The sequence below is a fragment of the Carcharodon carcharias genome, chromosome 28, assembly GCF_017639515.1.
Source record: "Carcharodon carcharias isolate sCarCar2 chromosome 28, sCarCar2.pri, whole genome shotgun sequence".
Lineage (NCBI taxonomy): Eukaryota > Metazoa > Chordata > Chondrichthyes > Lamniformes > Lamnidae > Carcharodon > Carcharodon carcharias.
The window spans coordinates 14,335,190-14,357,941 of NC_054494.1; the positions used below are offsets into that span (position 1 = coordinate 14,335,190).

A 22,752-nucleotide genomic window follows, 5' to 3' on the forward strand; every position below is an offset into this window, starting at 1 on the left:
CCCCATCTCTCTTGGTACCATTGGGTAACCCAATCTGCTAATCTGTTTTAAAGTTAACAATTGACCCAGCACCAGTTGCAGTTTGTGGAAGAGTTCATCAGCAGATGTTGATATGTGGCTTTCTAAACATCATTGCTGAGGCCCCAAAATAGATCCTTGTGGGGCACCACTGGTCACATCCTGTTAATCAGGGTTAGAATCTATTACTTTTACTCTCTCTTCCTCCTCTTGGCCAATTCCTAGCAATATTTACAGTTAATTTGTATTGATAGTTGTCCCCTGTACTGGAGGCTCCTGTATGCCCTTCTCTGATAATCTTGGTTGGTTTTTATTTTATTCCCAATTCCTACAATTTCTGAGCTCTGAAGAAGGGTCATACAGACTCGAAACGTTAACCCGGTTTCCCTCTCCACAGATGCTGTCAGACCTGCTGAGTTTTTCCAGCATTTTCTGTTTTTATTCCTCCAATTGTCTCCTGTAGGTGCCTGTTAGTGTGCTGTTTCACACCTCTCCAATTTTTTTTGCCTACATAGCTGTTCTACATGTATCTGAGCATAGGTGGAGGTTGTCGACCAGCCAGTTAACTGCGAGTATGAGTCAAGCATATAATCCAGACTGGGAATTCTCCTGACCATCCCAGGAGCACCAAGGCAATTCCACAGGTTCTCCAGAAATCAGCTAACTTGGCACAGACCAAGGATCTCCTTAATCTGTGTGGCACAGTACTATTTTGGCTGTGCATTTATCCCCTCAGCAAAGCGCTCTAATTAAATGTCAAACATGTTAATATGGATTAAACAGTTTGTGCTAATACAGATTAATGCTTGCTTTCCTGTAGGTAAACTTTGAACAAGATCCTCGAACAAAATACTTGAATCTGCTTGGCTACAGTAAGGAAGGATTGGATAAAAAGGTAAACGTATACTAAATGAATTCTAAACGTAAAAGATTTCTATTGAGCATTGAAGTTGTCTGGTGAGGTTCGATCCTGTAAACCTCGTCACTTGTGAGAATGGGTGTAAGTGAGCTGAGACTACTTGCTAATATTTCATGTTTCTGCATTTAACTGTGGAAAGCTAGTCAGGATGATGAGCAATTAAGTAAAGCTAACTCTCCTTTGTAAAAAAAAAAATGCAATGCTCTTTAAAATGAGCAGGTTGACCTCCTGTGGTCTTGCTAACTGAGTTTCTTTCAAACTTCCTTTATTTTGTAAAAACTTCAAAATCCCTAATTCGTTTTGTCTCGCTCACTCTGCCTTCTATTGCACCCTTTCCTGTTGTTTCTCACTCCTTTTTGCTTGCCTTTTGCATGCTCTTGCTGTCACTTGTTTTCCCTCTCTCAACCTTCTCGCTCTCATACGCTCAGTTGCTCTGTGCACCCTGCCTTCCCACCCTGCTTTGCTCCTTCATTTGCATGCTTTCTCCTTTCAATTCATCTCTATCTGAATAGTCTACAACTGTATTTTGTGCTTTAATCTGATTTTTCCTTTCTGAATATTGCCAGTTGGTCAGCATGTTAAATTGTCGTTTTCAGATTGCTTCGTCTCTAGATAACAGCATGCGACTGAAAGGTCTAGAAGTGGAAGCTACTGACCGTGTACAGAAGATGCCAGGCATCTCCAGTCAGGTACTTGCTGGTTCAGTTATAATTGTTCGTCAAAATTCACTGGCCCTGACAACTGTTATATATGTATGATCGTTTGTTTTGCCAGGTGTATCATGTCTGTGAACAGCATTACTGATACCTACCTACTGTATTTTGCGAGACAAGTTATTTACTTTTGCAGTTTAAGTAAAGCTGAATTGTGAATTAATGAAGCTGCAATAGAATAAATCTGAAATGCAGGCGTTTATTCTGCTTTTTAAACAGGCTATTGCAGTTACTAATGCTGACTGGAAACATTCATAAGAACAGATGTAAGCCATTCAGCCCTTGGAATGTGCTCCACTATTGAATTAGATTGTGGTTGATCTGTACCTCAACTCCATTCATTCAGCAGTGATCCATATCCCTTGGTACTCTTACCCAACAAAAGATCTATTGATCTCCATCTTAAAAATTTCAATTGATCCAGAATCTACAGCCTTTGTTTCAGATTTCCACTACCCTCTGTGGGAAAAATGCTCCCTGAGTTCACTTAAGCGGCATAGTTGTAATTATGATTTAAGTTTATGCCCCCTCGTTCTGGATCCACCCTCTATGTCTACCCAGTTGAATCCTTTAAATACCTCAGATCATCCCTCAACCTCTAAACTCAAAGGAAGGCAAGCCAAATTTATGCAACCTTTCCTCATAATTTGACCCTTTAATCATGCTGGTTAATCTGTGCTGTACCCCGCCCAAGCTCAGAATGGAACAGAATGCCCCAGGCAGGGCCTGACAAGGCTTTTGACAACAGAAGCATTACTTCCTCACTGAATTCCATCACCTTGAGGTGAAGCTTTACGAGAATGGTTGCGGGGTTGTGAAGTTTCAGTTCCGTGGATAAATTGATGAAGTTGGGGCTGTTCTCCTTGGAAAAGAGGAGGTTGAGAGGAGATTTGATAGAGTTGTTCAAAATCGTCAGTCTGGACAGAGGAGATAGGGAGAAGCTGCTCCTGTTGGGATGAGAACCAGAGGACACCGGTTTAAGGTGGTTGACAAAACAACCAGAGGTGACATAAAATAAAACTTTTACGCAGCGAGTGGTTAGGATCTGAAATACGCTGCCTCAGTGTGTGATGGAGACAGATTCAATCATGGCTTTCAAAAGGGAACTGGATAATAGTCTGAAGAGAAAACATTTGTAGGCTATGAGGAAAAGCAGGGGAGTGGAACTAGCTGAGTAGCTCTTAGAGACAGCAGGTGCAAAAGCATAAATGAGATTTTTAAAAGGGGGAGATTGCAAAGTTGCAGAATAAATGGGATACATTTAAAGAAGTTACAGAATACTGTGGATCAATATAAGCTATATACAAAACTACAGAAGCAGATTTGATAAATGAGGATGTAGGAGCACAGTTGGAAAGAGATTAGGGTGGAGGTAGTGTGACGAAAGTATCTTTGAAAAGAACTAATGGTTAAAATTAGAACTGTTTGTAATGTCATGCAGTACCTGATTGTAGCCAGCAGATGGGGTAACAGGAACGCTCCACCTTGACGTGAGGTGGAAATGGGCACTAGGTTAGAAACTCCATTGTAAGGATTGGCAGTAGATATTTATGTTAGAAAGGCTGAGTTAGTTATGGTATGGAAGTTTATGACTGAGATAGCTGTTAGATGTGTGTAGATCTTCAATATTATTGATGATGCCAAAATTCTAATTATAAGCAAGAGTAAGGATTTTTTTTTTCAATAGTACTCAACTGGCGGTATATGTTCTATCCCCATTGAATGCAGGGTGCAAACACAATCTGTTGATCACAGATGAAAACTGCAACATCTGATCTAGCTTCTGTGTGGTTTAAACGCTATTAATGCATAAAATGAAATCTCCAAAATCTTTCAAAAAAACAGAGCATGGTCCTTTGTGAACTAGTCACTTGTAGTTGAGCTTTTTGTAATGTGTGATGAACAAGTGAGTACATTTTTAAACTTTGTTTAGGGGCTCACGTATCTTCTGTCCTTCAAAGCAATGACTTCTGAATTTTTTGTTCACTTGCTTTCCCAGAGCTCGAGCTCTGAGGAGTCTGTAGCAGCAGGAGATGCCTCGACAACCTCTGACTTCTTTGACAATATTCCGGGAGAAAGGCCCCTCTTCGAAATACCTGTGACGGGAGGTAAGTGCTGGATGATTCTCAAATGAAGCTTTTTGACAAAGCTGTAGAAACTCAAGAATTGCAACCTGATTTTAGAGCTGCTTTTGTTGGAGGGGGCGCCTTAATTTTGCTCCTTTTCCAATTCTGCCGTTTCCTGAAGATGCAGATGTGGGCTGGGGCTTAAGTTCTGCTAGAGCTGGTCGTCCTTCAGCACCTTCCTTCAAGTTCCTATTACTCACGTGGAGTGTCAGGTTCGGGCCTGATTGTGTCCTTGTCTGATATCCGCACAAGTACATTTTCCTGCAAGTGGTAACCCGAAGGCCAGAACTCTGGATAATTTTCTCTGCCTCCCCCTCTCTATAATCTTGTGTTGTTGACGCCAGTTCTAGCATTCCAACTTCTGCACTGGTTGAGAATGCCTGAGAACACCCTTACATTCATCACAAATGAACCTGATTCTAACTGTGTTTTTGTCACTCAGCTTAAATCAGATTGAAAACAGTATTCACTCAGTGCTAATTTATGGCAATTGAATGGATGGAGGAATGAACAATAATGGATTTAGCCATTGTTCGATTTAATTTTTAATTAACTTTTAATTGCCCTCCATGTCCTAACCATCTCCCTGGCCAAGGGTTCAGCCAACCCAGATTATTTGATGCCTTGTTTGTCTGAGCCGAACTTCTACGTACACATCCCATCCCTCTGTCCTGGTCACAATGCATTCACCGTTGAAAGCCACATCCATGACTTTGTCACTTCCACTCCGATGTTTTCCTGGGTTGACGTCCACTCCTCCACCCTCCATAAACTTCAGTGCACCCAAAACTCTGCTGCCTGTATCCTGTTTTGCACCAAGACCCGCCATTTACATTGGCTCCTAATCTGTAATGCCTCGCGTTTAAGATTCTCATCCATTTAAATCCTGTCACAATCTTGCCCTTCCCTCCTCCAGTGCTACAAAGGTTCCTCTCTGGGTCTCTGCCCTTTTGTGCATCCCTCTCCTTTACCCCACGAATGACAACCATGCCTTCAGCACCTAGATTTGTTCTCTAATGCTTGCCCCAAACCCCTCAGCATCTCCACTTCCCCCTTTTCCTTTAAGATCTCCATTGAAACACACCACTTCATTCAAACTTTTGATGACCGCTTGATACTTCACCTTTTAGTTCAGCATCTGCATAACTTATGAGGAGGTGGTTGGCATAGTGGTATTGTCACTGGACTAGTATTCCAGAGACCCAGGGTTCGAATCCCACCATGGCAGACGGTGAAATTTGAATCCAATCCTGATGGTGACCATGAAACGATTGCCATAAAAGCCCATCTGCTTCACGACTGTCCAAGGGCAGTTAGGGTTGGACAATAAGTACTGGCCTAAGTAGTGATGCCCAGATCCCATGAACGAAAAAATATATAAATGCAATTGTTTCTTCCTAGGAATTAACAGTTGACGATGTCACATGATGTAATGTGACTGATGAGGTCACATTAATTTTGTATTGTTCTTAACAGTAGATTAATAATGGACCTGCTTGTTTCAGATACTGAAGGATTGATCAGCCAAGCCCTGCTCATAGGGAACTTTGAAGGTGCTGTTGAACTGTGTCTAAAAGATGACCATTTTGCGGATGCCATCATTCTCGCTATCGCTGGGGGGGAAGAGCTTCTTGCGCAAACGCAGAATAGATACTTCGCCAAGAGAAAGACAAAGATTTCACGGGTAAATGCCACTTCAGTCTGCAGAGCACGTGTATGCCCTAGTTCATTCTAAACTTGTAAGGTAAAAGCATTAGCATATTCAGAATTCTGTTCGGAAAGAGATGATTTGTGGAAAACTTTGTAAGTGACACGTTTTAGCCCTTTCACTTCTGGAACCTGATGAATCTGTCCCTGGCTGATAGGGTGCATGTCTCTTTCAGTTGGTAGCCTCCTAAATGAAATGAATTGCGGTAGCCTCAACAGAAAACTACCTGCATCAACACGGGCCATCTCATTGAGCTCACAAAATGGGTTGGTGTAGCAAATGGAAAACATCAAACCTAGGGGCTTGTGTAGGGGCAGGGTTACAAGTAGATTCACTGTGTATCTAATCCATGTTGTACCTGACCTCGGAGTATTCTTCATCTGGTCTGTACAATGCCTGACTTGGAAGTGCTTGATGCCACAAGTGAACAGTAGGGGAAATAAAGGGCTGTTTTCTCACACTCCTGTACCACCCTGTCTGAGAAGGTTTTAATGGTTGTAATATCTGTGAAAGAGTTGTTAATAAGGAACCAATGACATTGCCAACAAAGTATCATCGATTGTAACTGTTGATATGATCGATTTAAAATGCTTTCACCTCATTGGATAGAAAAGTACACAGTGATTGGAATAATATGTGAAGTACAGAGGTACATGTGTCATGGTATTGAACCCAGAGCAAAGAACGAGAATTTTACAGGGTTGTAAAGGGTATTCAACTTTCCCTTAATTTATCTCCTTTAATTTAAATGTAGCGAAGAGCACGCAGTATTATATATCAGTCACTATGTTCCACAAATTTTAATTCATTGGACCTGTTTTTTAAACCATTGTTTCTTTAGCATTTGAATAGTTTACAAAAGCTTCTGCGAATGGGGTAGAATCCATTTTAACAGCAAGTCAGTAGGGAATACTGTTTTAAGCAGCTTGTGAGTACAGTTCCACATGTAGTCATGCTTTAATCGCTTGCACAGTTAGAGGAATACTGAATGTCATTAATGCCCTGTTGCAGCTCGTGTCCTCTGTAGTCACCCACAATTGGAGGGATATTGTCGAATCTTGTGACTTGGACAATTGGAAAGAAGCTTTGGCTGCTCTTTTAACTTATGCCAAACCAGAGGTGTTCCCCTTGCTATGTGGTAGGTTTGCTACTTCATCTCTTCTATATCATTTTACTCGTGCCAGTTTTTTCCCAATCCCTACTGTTTCAGGGATTCCTCCCTTATTTGCAATGGGTTTTACAGATGCAGGCCCCCCCATCACCTAAGTGACCAGTGTTTCAGGAGAGAGAAACAGAGTTTACATTTCAAGTCCAATATGACTCTACTTTGGAGTTGAAGCCAAAAATGCACTCAAAACGCTAACTCTCTCTTTCTCTCTCTACAGATGCTGCCAGACCTGAATTTTTCCAGCACTTTGTTTTGTTTCAGCCACAGTACTTTGCTTTTATATTATGACCAGTATTTAAGTGTGATAATCACTGGGGAGCGTATTTAGATAATTTGAACATGGCCATGACTGGGGCAAACCCTCACCTGACCTACCTAAAGCAGGCAGTAAGGGCAGCAATTACTGATTAGCATTTAGATGCAGAGACCCTGACTAATTTTCCTTTTGCTTACACAGGGTACAAAGGCCAATCATATGGTTTCTTTAACTAACAATACAGAGCAGAGCTTAAATCAGGATCTTCTTGGCTTCTGTGTGACTCAGTTACTCCCAAGAGAAATCTATATCCCATTGTATCACTGTTATTTTGTGAAGTGGATGGACTGAACTTCCATTCATATGATGCTGAATATGTTCTGTGTTGTCAGTCAGCAAATTTTATGTATCGTTTACCAGTACACTATAGAAGCAAATAATGATTTATTGTGCAATTCATATTGGAATTCACTTTGTAACGTGAATTACTTCCACTGCCACTGACAGTCTTGTAAACACCAATACTTCTCCCAGTGCAGTTTGGAAGGACCAAAATGCATAACCGGACTGCTGATTTTTCTTTTTAAAGACTTCAAATAGACGCAGTGCAAACTATACTTTATTGAAATGTCAAAAAGAGCACCCTGTATCATCCTGCATGTTTTATTCCATGTTAGAGGTCAAACTAATGCCACTGCAAGTAACCTCTTTCTCAACTCATTTTATTCACTCCTCAGTAATGTCACTCTATTGAGAATTTAGAACAAAATTATTCAAGAGAACTGATGCAAAATTTCTTAAATGTGTTCAGTTGTTGTGCAAGCCTTTCTGATTTGTAAAATCTTATGCCTCCTTACTTTTAAAAGGGTGTAACTTAAAGATAAATATGTTTTAATTTTGGCTCCAACTAAGAGAAAAGTGTGACATGGGCTCCAGAAACCCAAGTTCACATGAAAAATGATAAGTCTACTGATAGAAATATTGAAAGATTCAGTTTTAATTTGAGTGACGACTGTGTCAGAAAGCTGCACAAATCACACACTGATTTTCACGTTAAACTATTACAGTTATTTATTACAGGACATTAATACCAGGTACTGTCTGAGTATAGCTGACACAGTATAGTGGTGCAAAAACCAATGGTTATTAATTTTTTTTTAAAAATTATGCTAATCTGAGCAACGTGTGAAGTAATGGGCAAAGACCTCTGATGTCTTTTGTTCCTCATCAACCACAGAATGGTTCTAAAATGGAGGTCTTTGCACTTCACTAACCAATGTTGAATCCTTTGGGATCCTTCCCTTCCTCAGATACCCTAGGATCCCGCCTGGAAATGGAGAATGAGGGACAGCTGTGCATGCAGGCATGTCTTTGCTACATCTGCTCTGGAAATGTTGAGAAACTGGTGGAGTGTTGGGTGAAAACTCATGAAAGCTTGACTCCACTCGCATTAGAGGTAGGAGCCTGTTGCTCGGATCTCTGTGCTTTGCTGTGTTTATGTATGTCGTAGGTTTTCTGCAGTTTCCAGAGTTAAATCCATAGTGGACCATACAGGGTTCGATTTCACTGCAGAGAATTTAAAGCACATCTATGTTTGAAATCAGAAATTTTGTACATTGCATTTACTGTCCTATATCTGAGGGAACTCTTGGTGAAGTGAGTGAACAATAATGTTTATCCTTTCCTTCTTTCACTGGAGCCAATCTGCCATTCTTTACCACTCATTTCACTCTATTTCCACCATTACTACCAATCCATTGACCCCCCTTCCTCTTTCTGTTGCCGCCTTCTCTCCCCCTGACCCCTCCCATTGCTCTCCTTGTTCTGGCTCTGTTGCCTTGTCTCAACCTCTCCCTCATACTCATGCTGTCTTTCACACTTGTGGTCTTGCTCCCTTTCTCTCTTGTGCATGCGTTCTCGCTATCTGATCTCCTACCACTTATAGGGCTGCTCCATGAAATGAGTTTAAGCCGTCGCATGGTGCTAAGGTGGAAATCTGCCTGCAGATTAATGCTAAATTATCTTTCTCACAGCGAATGTCTGGATTAGGAAATGGAACTGTTGCAAGAGATTATGGCACGCAGTTGAGACTGAACATTGAGAGATTCTTTTCCATTGAATTTGTACCGCACCTGTATTGGAAATGTTTAACGCTGACACTGGATGCGAAAGGATTTAATTTCCCAAAATGGATGGCTTCCCTTGCTTTGAGCACAAAAGTTGAAGTGAATGCAATGAGCTGTTGTGATGGTAGTGTTTTACTCGTGAGTGTTCTTGGATAACAGGCTAAAGGTTCAAAAAACTTCCAAGCCACACACCGTCCTGACTTGGAACTGCATCACCGTTCCTTCACGTTCACAGGATCAAAATTCTGGAATTCCCTTCCCAGCAGCACTGTGGGCGTACCTGCGCCTGAGGGACTGCAGTGGTTCAGGAAGGTGGCCCACCCACCACCACCTTAGGGGCAATTAGGGATGGGCAACAAATGCTGGCTTTGCCTATGATGCCCACGTCCCATGATAAAGTAAAAAAAAACTTACACTGTTGATGGTGAACATTTTATAACTTCAGTCATGACTTGTGTCCTTCCCATTAGGACCTTGTGGAAAAGATTATGATCTTACAGAAGGCGATTGAGTTACTCCAGGGCACAGATATGGCTGCAAAGGGCCCAGTGTTTGCGAAGAAGCTCACGCAGTACGCCAGCCTACTGGCCGCACAAGGGAGTTTGGAAGCAGCCATGAGCTACCTCCCTACTACTTCAGATCAGGTTTGCTTACGCATTATCTTTTTATAAATAGTGGCAAACAGAAAAATATTGTGGCTGTTATACAAGTACCTGATTTTCTGTAGCATCTAGGCTTCATGGAGAAGCAAAACCTCGCAAAGTGCTTGCAATAGAAAGCACCTCATAGCGTTGTTTATATAAGAGGGAATGTTGGGGAACTGTAAGAACTGAATTTGAGTTCAGAAATATTCCTCACTCTGGGTTTGTATTTCATTGAGTATCGGTGATTAAGGGGAGATATAATTGAGGTGTTTAAGATGATTAAATGATTTGATAGGGTAGTTAGAGGGAAACTATTTCCTCTGGTGGGAGACTCTACAATATGGGAGAAAAAACCTTCAAATTAGAGCTAATCTGTTCAAGGATTATGTTAGGAAGCTTTTCTTCACACACACAGTAGTGGAAATCAAGAACTGTCTTCCTGAAGCCAGGGGTCATTGGGAAAATTTCAAAATTGAAAATATGTTTTTGTTAGGTAAAGGTACTAAGGGCTACAGAACCAAAATGGATAAGTGGAGTTAAGAAACAGTGACCAGGATCCAATTGAATGGGGAAATGGGCTTGAGGAATTGAAGGCCTTACTCCTGCCCCTGTGTTCCATACTGGAGCTACTTTAAGGACTTGTTTACAGGACCCGAGTGTGTGTGTCTCCTTTCATTTCCCTGGGTTTCAAAGCTCAGAAGCATCTACATTAGGATATATTGTTCCTGGAATATTTTCCTTCCTGTTTCCACACCCACCCACCTCTTTCTCTCTCTGCCCCCACCCTCCCCAACAAGTGATGAATGCCCAGGCAGTAAAGACAAGAATGTATTCCTAATTCCAGCTTCAGGTCAACCAGAACCCAACTGCTCTTTGATGAGGGGTACTATAGAATTTGGTATGTGATGTCAGGTCAGAAATACCAGCCATAAGAGATTGTGAGATCATTTTACTTAAGTACCTCTGTACAGTGTGTAAAGTGTGACAGAATTTGTGTGCGTTCACAGTTTCCCTATATTATTTTAAAAGTATATAAAATTATGCTGAATCCTGGGTTTTCCAAGTAGAGGCATAGAGTACAAAAGCAAGGAAGTTATGTTGACCTTTTATTGAGGTTCAGCCTCAACTAGAGTATTTTGTCTAATTCTGGGTACCACATTTTAGGAAGGATGTGAAGACTTATGAGAATGGTTCCAGGGACTTCAGTTACATGGGTAGATTGGAGAAGATGGAGCTGTTTTTCTTAGAGAAGGGAAAGTCGAGAGGGTTCGTTGATAGAGGCTTCAACATCACGAGACGTCTAGACAGAGTAGATAAAGAGAAACTGTTCCCATTGGTGGAAGGGTCAAGATGAATATCAAAAAAAAAATGACAACATGAGGAAAATCTTTGTCACAGCGAGTGGTTAGGATCTGGAATGCACTGCCTGAGAGTGTGGTGGAGGCAGATTCAGTAATGGCTTTCAAAAGGGAATCGGATAAACACTGGAAGAGAGAGAATTTGCAGCGCTATGGAGGAAGGGCAGGAGAGTGAGACAAGCTGCTTTGCTCTTGCAGAGAACCAGCACTAACATGGCAAGCTGAATGGCCTCCTGTGCTGTAACCTTTGTGATTCTATGTCATAAATAACTTGAGGGACTGTGATGTGCTGAAACTACTTCACTTAATTTCTGTCATCATTTAAATAAGGAAAAAAAGATAATTCTATATTGCAGTGAACTGAACCATCTTGATGTTTTTCGTTTCATGATTGTAGATCAAGCACAATGAGATGAACATAGTTGTGTTCTAAAACAAACATTCCAGTGTACTTAAACTGTTTTACCTGTGGTTATGAGTCAGGAAGAAGTGGCCTCACCATTAACCTTGCCAAATTTTTGTTAAACTTTGAAACCATCCTTACAAAGTATAAAGGTTATGACAATAGGACATTAAGTTATATTGAATGGACCTGATTTGCATTTGAAGATTTGGTGATTGCACAATAGACTCTCCTCTGGCCTTGTGTATGGTAAGCTGGAAGATGTGCTGTTTCTCGAGCACAGGAGCATTACATTAGGCACAATGCCTTCCGAATAATACATTGTGAAGTGCAGCAAGAATAACACATAACAAAGCATAGAAAAATACATGCATCTCTTTTAACTTCACCAAGGAAAATCTTTGAATTTTTCGGACAAAATAGGGAGAATTTTGCTTCTCGGATTTCTACCTTTCTTTGTGTTTCTTGGCTGTGGTCCATTTACCTAAACGGGACATTGTCTCTTTCAGTTTACAGTACTCCAGCTCCGTGATAGGCTATTCCATGCGCAGGGAGAAGCTATGGTGGGTCAACAGGCCCCCACTTTCCCCTTTAATCGGGTCGTAACGAGGAGTACACGTCCAACTTCCGCTCCAGCTCCCACTCCAGCTCGGCAAACACCGCCTCAGAGACCAATCCAACAACCCACCCAGCAGGTAAGGTAGCACTCGGGCATCCTTACTGAATCTCATACCTAACTTCTTTCAGTTCTGTATGCATATTGTTACAGTTCTGATCTGCGCCTGCACTATTGTCCTGCTACGCATGTGCTTTCTTGCTATTCACTAGTTTCTTCATGCATATCTTTCACTGTGCCATTCACATTTTATGCATCTTCCTTTGTACTTTTGCCCATGCATATCTCACTGAATCCAGTATCACTGTGCATACTTCCTTTCAGTCATTGGAGGAGCAAATAGAAAAGTCTGCATAGACAAAAGCAGCGTCTGATATATTTTGAACATTTTGTCAAACATGCACCTTATTCTGTACTGTCCTTGACTTATTCTCATGTGCGCTTCAGTACTCGTGTCACCCACTGTTGGCTACCTGGTGCCTGCTGTGTAAATTGCCTGCAATTATTCTCAACTGCAAAGTGCACTTTCTACAATCACTTCCAGTTGCATGGAGCAACGCATAACTGATTCCTTATACCTGTTGATGTTTGTTGAAGGCATTTCCAGGAGCCCAGTATATTCTGAGAAGTACATTTCAGTAATTGTGAAGCTTGGTACTTTGTTTGCTCATTTGAATATTTAAAATGATTTTTAAATGATGTTGTTGAAAAGCCCATGAAAATTGACGTGTGCCATCAAGGCAATCTTGATTATAATCTAAATAATAAATAAATTATGAAACTTGCTTCAGTTAACTGCCAAACATTGTTTCCCCCCTCGTAATAATAGCAATTTTTTTATCTTCTCAGACTCCATATCAGACCTCTTTTAGTCCTAAGGCTCCAATCTGTCCTTCAGCTCCAACAGTATTCACTCCCCAGCCTGCCCCAGTAACACCTGCATTTGCTGTCCCTGCTGAAGGCATTGCTGGTAGCACCACCAACATGTACTCCAAACCAGGAGCACCTCGTCCCACCTACCCACAACATCCTACCACAGCCTCTGCACCAGGTAATCCGTTTAATATTTCAAAAGCAAATCAGTCATCTTCCTGTTTAAAGTTAGTGACAAATCGAGCCAATTCATGGGTTTCTTAGCCAAGTGGCTTATGGGCAAGGGGGCAGGAAGTCTAGGCATATGGAGAGAGAAATATGTTTATACTTCAATAAATTAACTCTTTATGTAAAATGTAAAGTGTGTAAGATTTTGTTTATGCATGTAATATAAAAATGTATTGTGTGCGCACACGTACACGATCATTATCTGAAATGGAAAAATTTGCAGGGCTACATGAGAGGAGGAGGTGTGGCATTAGGTGAATTGCTCTTGCAGAGAGCTAGCAGGGACACAATGGGCTAAATGGCAGCCTCCTGTGCTGTAGCTACTCTATACATGCTCACTAAATTTATGTATGTATAATTTTTTTAATAATAAAATTGTGTTAATCAATGTTTTCATTCTGGAGAATGGGCATTTTTCATTTGGGTTTTGGTTGCCAGTGTCAGTGTCACACATCTAGATGCAGTGCACTCTCGACTCTGCTCCAACAATGGATTTCAACTCCAACCTCACCAGAATCATGCATTCTATTTCCCGCAGCAGTCATCTTTTATTTTCTCAGTGCAATTGCCAGTGAGGACCAGTTTTAAGTCATATTCACCAGGGTTGAGATTGGCAAAATCTATTTCATGTTGGTCCTATCTAATCTGCAGATCAAAGAAGCTTTCATCTCATTGGTGTCAGCTGCATTTGAACCTGCACATGAAAGCCTAGTGTCTACTCTGCTACTTCAGCCAGACCTCCTTTTGTGTTCCATCACTGAAAGGACTCACTTTATTTTACCTTGACCCATTTTAAGTGTATTTTCCCTACATTGCAAGCCCTCAATTGGCAGCTGCCTTGTTAGGTTGTCCCTTGTGTTTATATAATGAGTCAGTTGGCATGTGTCCTAGAGATTAATAGAGGATTATGGGGGACTTCAGTCCTTCACATTGTAGGAAACACGTAGGTACATTCTGCAGTTTATTTTCCAGTACAGGTGTATTATTATATCTAGACGATATTTCTAACCTCCGACAACCCTCTGAGATCTTTGTACTCCTCCAGTTCTGATCTCTGACTCTTGCACATCCTCGATTTTCTTTGTTCCATCATCACAGAGTGTGCCTTCAGCTGCTTGGCTCCTCCACTCTGGAACTTCTTCCCTAAACCTCTCCACCTCCTTCCTCCTCTAAGATGCTCCTTAAAACCCAGCATTTTGGCCACCTGCCCTAATATGTGGCTCAGTGGAAGATTTTGTTAACCCTCTTGTGAAACACCTTGGGCCATTTTACTGTGCTCAGGTACTGTGTAAATGTAAGTTATTAATGTTGAGCTCAGTGTAGGTTTTAGGTGTTTTAATTTCCAGAATCCTTTCCCAAGTTCAGAGTTGTTTGGCCTGTCTGGACTAATGGCCTCTGAATGGTCTAATAACACTTGGTGAGTCCCTGCCAATTCTCCTGTAGTTTGAGGCAGAGTATAAGAATGAGAAATGTATACTGTTGTTTGTGGTTTGAATTCAGGAACCATGAATCTTAGTTCATGCTGAAATTTTGTGTGAAAGGTATTATTGCCAAGGACAGACTGACAAAAAAAAAGGAAAGATAAATTCAAATTAAACATTGATTTAATGCCATTACTTGGATTTATTTTAATGTCTTTTTCCTTCCCCCCAGGCTTTTCACAATTCCAGAATTTTGGACAGCCGAAGGTTCCTCCAAGTGGACTCCCAGTCTATCCTCTTCAGAATCCTTTGCCAGGTTCAGGGTTGACTGGCCCGTCTCTACCTACAGCCTCTCTCAGCGGTCCAACAATGCCTGGTGTCTCCATGTCGGGACCATCGCTAATGACCCCTGCCTCCATGCCATCCTATCAACCCTCTAACCCACTGCCACCCAGCCACGCTACACAACCTGGGCCACTGCCAACATACCCAGGTCACCACCAGCATCAGCCCCACCCTCCTACGTCTCTACCAGGCATTCACAGCACTTTTCCCTACCCCTCTGGAACAGGAGGCCCTGGAGCTCCTTCCTCCAAACTGTTCACCTCTGCGGCTGGTCCTCCTCCTCCTCCACCAACAGGTACTCAGTCTATAGATGCCACCAAGCTGTCTGCCTCAATAGATGTATGCATGAAGTTTAAAAATATAATACGAGATGGTGTGCTCATACTGATTACATTTTTGATTTGCGGGTTGTTTTCAGCTGAACTTACAAATAAAAAAGCATCTGCACAAATCTGGGCTAGTTTTCAAAGAACAATTGACAATCCATCCTTGGACACAAGAAAGCCAAGGACAATGTTTAAGTGTGAATTCAAAAGCACAGCAAATAATATAGCACTTTGCCTTTTCCACCTGGTTTATGCAAAGAGGAGAAATCCCCTGGGTGCAAATCCCAAAGGAGCAATTTTTCAATAATTAATAGTTTTGCAGTTTTCATCATGTTTTGAAATTTACAGGCATGACTTTGAGGCATCTTTGCACTCCCCCAAGCTACACATTCCCAAGAATTATGCTGCCCCACTACGCGCACCCCCCCGCCCCTCCCCACCTCTCCATTTTCCTTTCTACAGCGTGAGGCAACTTTTGCTGTTTTTCCAGCAATTTTAGTGTTTGGCTGAAGAACAGCAGAACATGAGGCTTCATGCCCAGTCTCTCTGCTTATACAGAGAATGGTGCCTGGAGTATTGAGGGCATGGTGCAAAAAATAAATCTCAATAATTGTTCCTTCTGAAAACTAGTTCCAATTGTTCCTGGACCATCTAACCTTTCAGGAAGATGCAATTCAGTTTAAAGAGTAGGGGCCTTGTTGGCCTTCAGCTTTGCATGGACCTGTTCGGATATATAGGTAGCTGTTCTCCACATCACTTGTGCATGGCAAGGCTTGTGAAACCTAGAGAGAAGCCTTCTGAATGGTTTCTGTAAAATAAAACCAGATTAATCCCTGGATTAATGCATAAATTAATTTGCTGCAGCTAAGAATGCTATGGACCAATTAGAAATGCTAGAGAAACTCAGCAGGTCTAACTGCAACTGTGGAGAGAAGAACAGAGTTAACGTTTCAAGTCCATATGACTCTTCAGAGCTAAAGAGAAGAGGACTTGGAACATTAACTCTATTTTCCTTTCCACAGATGCTGTCAGATCTGCTGAGTTTTTCCAGCACTTAGTTTCTGTGTCAAATTTCCAGCATCCACAGTATTTTGCTTTTACCTAAGAATGCTATGGAGTTTGTCATCCGCTGATATTCTTGTGAACAGTTTAGCAGCAGTTGATTGTAGCACATTTAAGACTTGTTTTCAGTGTAAGAGGCTACGGTCAGCTTTATCTACCGGCCATCTGAATGAAGACTGCCCTGGGGTTTGAAATAAGGTGTTTCCTCCTCATAAAAGTTGAGCTATAGGAACGTCTGTTGTTGCTTGCCTGTGAAGTGAGATGGAGGCTGGAGAAAGTTGTGTTACCTAAACAATACTGGGGGAAGATGGCTGGGGTTGAGGATGACTTCCTGCAACCTTGATACAAGCAAAATTGACAAATGAAGATGAACAACTGGTTTGTCTGTCATAACCATTCCAAATCAGCACTAGTTCCCTAGATTAGTCATTTCACCAAAACTTGAATTGTTTCTTAGCAGGTTTGTAATAAACACAGTGGTTGAATTATTTGTGCCATTCAGAAATGGCTTTCAAAGAAGTAATGGAAATAAAAATTATGGATAATTGATATTAAGTTAATTTTTTAAGATCATTGTAGGAACCTGGAATATAATTATTTTTCTTTTGTTTCCCTCCACTCCACTGAGTTTCAGATGTGAGTCTGGCATGTTGTGAGATGCCAAGTGGAGGCCAAAACATCATCACCGATGGACAGGGAGAGAGGGCAAATGATTCCTGTGCATTTCCTGGTTGTTAATTGGAAATGATATTGCACATCCCTGGGAGCTCTTTACCCTCCTCTCATGTTGAATGTTGGCTCAAAGGAAAGAACGGAAAGCTTCATAATGAGTCTGAATAAATTGCCATTGATTCGTTACTTCATATTTCAGAAACCTTTTAATTTGATCTCTTGTTCTGTCAGTCTTTTTTTTTAAAGGTATTTAAATTGTATGAATTCCTACATGATATTAACACTGAGCTGTAGCTGAGAACACCTGAAGCTACCCTGACCCTAGGCTTCTGCCAGCACTGCTTTGTACCAGCTGCCAGGAGACAAGTCTGTGTTTTTCTCTCTCTCTTTGTAGGGAAAGATCTTTAATATCTTTGGGCAAGATTGTGAACTTGCATTTAGAAAATTACAGATGCAGTCACGCATTCTACTATTTTATGGCATATTGATACACAAATTTATAGTGTCAAGAATTCATCGTCTTTGTTGGCCATGCAGATTTAGTTATGATTGAAATTAGTTATTTTGCCAAATCATATTTGAATTGCTACTGATTTACTATAACTCAGTATTGTAATTACTACAAAAAAAAAATGGGTTGCAGATCAATATATTAAAATTTAACTGGTTGTTGACTGTGAGTGATTAAAGCTAGGTATGTTGTTAAATTTAGTTTCATGATTATTCTCGGTAAGGAATTTGGTTCTGATACTGGCATTTTGTGTTGCCTGCCTTGTGTGAATGAGACCTGTAAGAGCAGGGTTTACTCACCCTTGTGTCCAGGGAACTTAATGTTCTGCGGGTGCAAAGTTCAACAAAAAGGATCAGATGCCTAGATTGTTGGGAATATTCCCCTTTAATGGTTCTCTGGGATTCCTGGGACTTCCAGTTGGTGTGCAGAAAATACAGGCCAGACTGAAGCATGCGGATGTGTGTTTCCAACCTCCTGCCTTCATTTCTCTATGGAATGCTTAGTGGCTTACCCACAAAATCCTGATATACTCTTCCTGTGAGTCCCCTAAATGTTGACACCTCAGGGACAGGTAGATGATCTGCAGGCGGGTCATAACTTTTTTGAATTCCCCTAGATGTTTTTAGTTCAGTCAGGGCCTCCTGATCTCTGGCAACCAGAATCTCCCATCACCGAAGCCTGAGAAACCCGCTGTAGCCTCTGAATTTCCAGACCATGCTACCATCACTAGGCCCTGCCAGGGGGCAGCTCGGTGCCAGAGTTTCTTTCAGCTCCTTAAAATGCCCCCGGTGTAGAAGTAGGGATGATCTACTTTGAGTGCTCAGCTTCTGTACAGTGCCCACATTGGTTGGGGTCCAGAAAAATTGGCCCTCCAAAGTATTATGTAGAATACAAGAGAGTATTAAATGCTGCACCACAACCTTGGAGTTCTAATGAAATTGTGCAATACTCAAGTCATTTCCAAGAGCATTAAAATCTGTTGTATTACAGATTGTTTTATGTTCTTGCTCACGCTCTTACGCAATATAATACTTCACTGGCTTTTTATCCATCAATTCACATTCTATTGTATCCAATTTTATTTGTTATTAATGTATTAGTGTAGAGTCTCCATTGATGTCCTTACATTGAAAAGAGGTAGAATTTGTTGCAGTTGGACTTGAGTATGTTACATATCAGATTATATTTATGTATCCTGTTTTACTGAGAATCTCTACATTCGGCGTCTACTGTAAATGTACTTGTAGATTATTGGAGCAGAGTTTTGATGTATTGCATCAAAGATGTCTGGTGAGTATTGTAAATAGAGCTGTAGCTACAGGTAGGTGGGAAGGAGTCACTCGTTAATGTCCTTACTTTACTCAGCATTATTCTCAGAATAAGGTAGGTCATTTAGGCTTGAGATGAGGAGGAATTTCCTCACTCAGAGGGTGGTGAATCTTTGGAATTCTCTATCCCAGAGGGCTGTGGAAGCTCAGTCACTGAGTACGTTCAAGACAGAGATCGATAGATTTCTCATTATTAAAGATATCAAGGGATATGGGGATAGTGCAGGAAAGTGGCATTGGGGTAGAAGATCAGTCATGATCTAGTTGAATGGCAGAGCAGGCTCGAGAGGCAGAATGGTCTGTTCCTGCTCCTATTTCCTATGTTACTGCTACTTTCAGATGTTCTTTAGATTATCATTTATTCAGATCCCATCCCAGATCCATATTGAGTATATTATGAAAGCCCTGTTTGTACAAAAGACTCTCAACACCCCTAAGGTGCTAAATATGAGTTCTCTATGACGCAAGTCTAATGGGAAACCATATGTTACTAAAGGGAGTACAAATAGTAGGACCTTCAGTGAAGAAACTGAAAGATTTGAAATAACCCTAGTGTTCAGTACTGGTGCCTGTGGTTAGATAAACCTGTTGGTTAGCGCTAGATGGGCCCAGCTATCCTAATTTAATCCTAAAGCTATCTTGTGCACAGGACAGCAGCTACTTTCCACCATGCAATAATAACCTCTATCACTATTTAGCCAACCTGTCTCTGACATCAGTGGGATAAGTCTGCTGAGATCCTTAGAATGAACAAGTTTAGAGAATCTTTATTCTCATCCAAAGATCTGGTTCATATCATTATGGTTTATTTGTACAAAAGCCAATAGGTGAATATCTCACCAGGCCTTGGCAATGAAGTATTATACTCTTGAAATCATCTCCAGAAACAACAGTAAAGCTAAAATTTCGTAAAGCTAAGACTTCTGTTGAGAAATCACCCAGCTTTGCTGATGAATGTGCCTCAACTGAGGAAAGTTTAAAACCTTGTCTCACATTAACTAAACTGCCCCATCAGACACTGCTTTACGCTGCCATAATGCAATTGTTTAGAATTAGCATGTACATACCTGAACTACACGGAGTTTGCAAAATGTAGCCCTGGTTGCAGATATTTTCCTGCTCTAGTTCCTCTTTATCTAAGGAGTTGGCTAGTGCTGTCATTCTGGTTAATTGAAGATGCACAATAGATTCTACCGTTTCAAGAGAATTTAGTATATCAAGCTGGGTGTAACAATATTAACGATGCTGAAACCGAGCAATCAGTACTGATGGTTTAAAGAGTGAGGTTCACGAGTTTTTGACATCTGATAGCAAGGCCACCGATCACTTTCCATAGTTGCTCACAGTCCCTGTCAGCTACCACAGAGTTAGTCTGTTGGGCTCCCTTTTTATTTATGACCAAGTTTGGTTTTTGGTCCCCACTATTGGCTCATGCTATTTACTTTTGTTGGATTGATGTGCAGCTTCTGCTCAATTTTGCTGTTCGGTTTAAGTGTCAATTCTATAAGAAGAGGCAGTGCTGCATGCTTCTTGACCAAAGTAACCCTCTGTATTGCATGATGGTAAAGGATGACAACTTGTGGATGTATGCTGCAAGGATTGGTGTTCTTTGCTATGCGTCCTGCTTCTTGGGCTGTATAATAAACAAAGGAGAATAGCCACCTGTTGTCACCTTGTTCTAATATATATAGTTGGCTGAATTAGTATTTATCTACTTGTGTGTAGTATGCTGAGTGTTATTTCGATTGCCCATAGAACCTCCCTGTATTCTTTGGTTTTTCAGGATTCCTTCCATGGCTACAAAACCGCTCTTGTGCATCAGGTGAAAGGATAATAACAAGTGTCCTGGCTGGATCAGCTAGCCTTGTATGATGGCTTTTCTGTTGAAACTCTAGTGTTCTTCATGGCTTGTATCGCTTTTTATACATCTGAGATCTTTAGATTTTTCACATCTGTTTTTAGTCCTATGCTTACAGAAAGGGTTCTTCTGTATAATTCAAAGATTAAGCTATAAACTGATATTGTATCTCTTATGCAGAGTATGAAGAACACTGATGTTCCTTTGTTCAGTTCGTGTGGTTAAAAGTTCAATTTCTTGATTGGGGTGTTTTTTGAGACTTATTTGAAGTTGCTTTTGCAACTAACAAAACTTGAGCTTGGACTTGTGTATTATGTTGCACCAGTCCACTTAATGAGAGGCTTTCATTGAGTGATATTATTGTATTTTTTTGGTTTCCTTTTTTTGTTATTTTTCCTTAATTTTGACTTCCCCTCATTAGGTTCTATAACTGCTCATTTCCTGATTTCTAAGTTAGGCAGGTGACCCACTTGCAAGTTCTATGTATCCTACCTTTAAGAAAATGGTGGGATATGTGCAAGAGCTGCTTGGGTTGAATCTTTGTGCTTCTCTCCCCTATACTGCCCATTTTTTCTTTGGCCCTGAGGGAGGGTGGGAATCACTTTCAATCAGCGCCTTTCCCTGCATGATGGGTGTGAGCTCCTGTTCCATACTGGGTGAAACAGGCCTTTATTATACCAAGGTGTTCCCAGCTGGTGCCATTAAGTGGTCATGTTAATAAATGCGAACAAGTGGCTTAATCCAGACAGCAGAACTCTTCAAGGGAATGGTCAACCCAGAGCTTTATTCTGTGTTAATTCCTGCTAAGATAGGCAAGTAAATTGTCGCTTTTTGTTCAGCAAGTTGCCACCAGGTTCCATGTGAAATAGCCATACATTTTCAGCACATAGGAGCAAACTGATAGGAAAAACTGACCCATGGGGTTATTGATGATGAAAATGCCTAACAATGCACTTGAAGACTTGTACTAATAACTTAGTAATTAATGGGTGGTCCATTGTGGGCTTCAACTGACCTCTGTGGTAAGGTCACAGACTGTGTGATGAAAGGTTGTTCCTGCTGAGATTCATCTTGAGGTTGTGACTGTACATCAAACAATGCATTGAAGGTACAGGGGCAGCAATGGAAAACCTTAAATATATCATTATGCCCAGCTGAATGCTTTTCAAAGATTCATTCAGGGAGCCTGGGGGTAGATTATACTAAAGTGCTCTCTGGTACCAATAAAGAAGGGACTGTGACTGAAAGCATTAGAATGTTGAAGCTTTGCTATATTGACTTTATCATGCAAAAGCAATAGTGCTGTTACCGAACTTGATGTAATAGTATTGAAGTGATTGTAGACTTGCAATTTAAAAAAAAACATCTTTTGTCAGCAGAAGATCTCTTTTACATACATAGTCTCATGTTATTTACTTTCACTAGGGTTCCAGGATGGATGGAATGATCCTCCAGCAGTACGGGCAGGGCAAAGAAAGAAAGTGGTAAGTTATGCGTTCTTGCTAATCATACGACCTGTTTTATTGCAGTTGGGAATAACTGGCATTATATATCACAGTATCTCAAATGAAATACAACATTTGCTGGTGGTCAGGTGAATATGGAGGAGTTAAATAGGATAGAAGCAGCCTTAACTAGGAAACATTCTCATTGCTTCACTTTTCAATTTACTCCACTATATTGATATCCTGGCATTATTCACTGTCTGCACACACAGGCAAATTGACCTGCTCCTCTTCCTTGCACTCTTTCGGTTTTTCACCCCAAAACTGTGTGTCACAAAAGTGGTACTTCTCATCTGGTTGACTGAAATATGTTATTAAAATATGAACTGCAGGTACGTTTTACAGCACATGATTGAGTTTTTCCTAATTTGCAAATCTTCCGACATCAGCTGTGTTAAATGAAGCACAAAGTTAAAAAGGCGGGAGTTAATTTGTTGCCCAATATTTTAAGCCTCAAAATAATATTTCTACGAACATTTGCAAAGGGAGCAGAATTTTGTTGAGCTGGTCCTCTTGTCTTTAGTTTTAAACCTGTATTAACTAAAATTTAAGGACTTTGGTAGCTGGT

At 40.9% G+C, this 22,752-nt stretch overlaps 1 protein-coding gene across 5 annotated transcripts in view; it reads left to right on the plus strand.

Annotated features, from left to right (window-relative positions):
* The window catches only part of sec31b (SEC31 homolog B, COPII coat complex component), a 94,544-nt gene that overhangs the window by 53,484 nt on the left and 18,308 nt on the right, over positions 1-22,752 (plus strand). For 4 of the 5 annotated variants that reach the window (XM_041176377.1, XM_041176375.1, XM_041176376.1 and 1 more), the window contains exons 13-24: positions 839-913; positions 1,534-1,626; positions 3,650-3,758; positions 5,282-5,460; positions 6,496-6,622; positions 8,219-8,364; positions 9,505-9,678; positions 11,949-12,134; positions 12,905-13,106; positions 14,810-15,217; positions 20,605-20,643; positions 22,105-22,163. In XM_041176377.1, coding sequence (XP_041032311.1) covers positions 839-913; positions 1,534-1,626; positions 3,650-3,758; positions 5,282-5,460; positions 6,496-6,622; positions 8,219-8,364; positions 9,505-9,678; positions 11,949-12,134; positions 12,905-13,106; positions 14,810-15,217; positions 20,605-20,643; positions 22,105-22,163 — 1,797 coding nt within the window. The remainder of the gene's footprint in view (positions 1-838; positions 914-1,533; positions 1,627-3,649; positions 3,759-5,281; positions 5,461-6,495; positions 6,623-8,218; positions 8,365-9,504; positions 9,679-11,948; positions 12,135-12,904; positions 13,107-14,809; positions 15,218-20,604; positions 20,644-22,104; positions 22,164-22,752) is intronic. The other variant, XM_041176380.1, reaches the window with a different exon arrangement.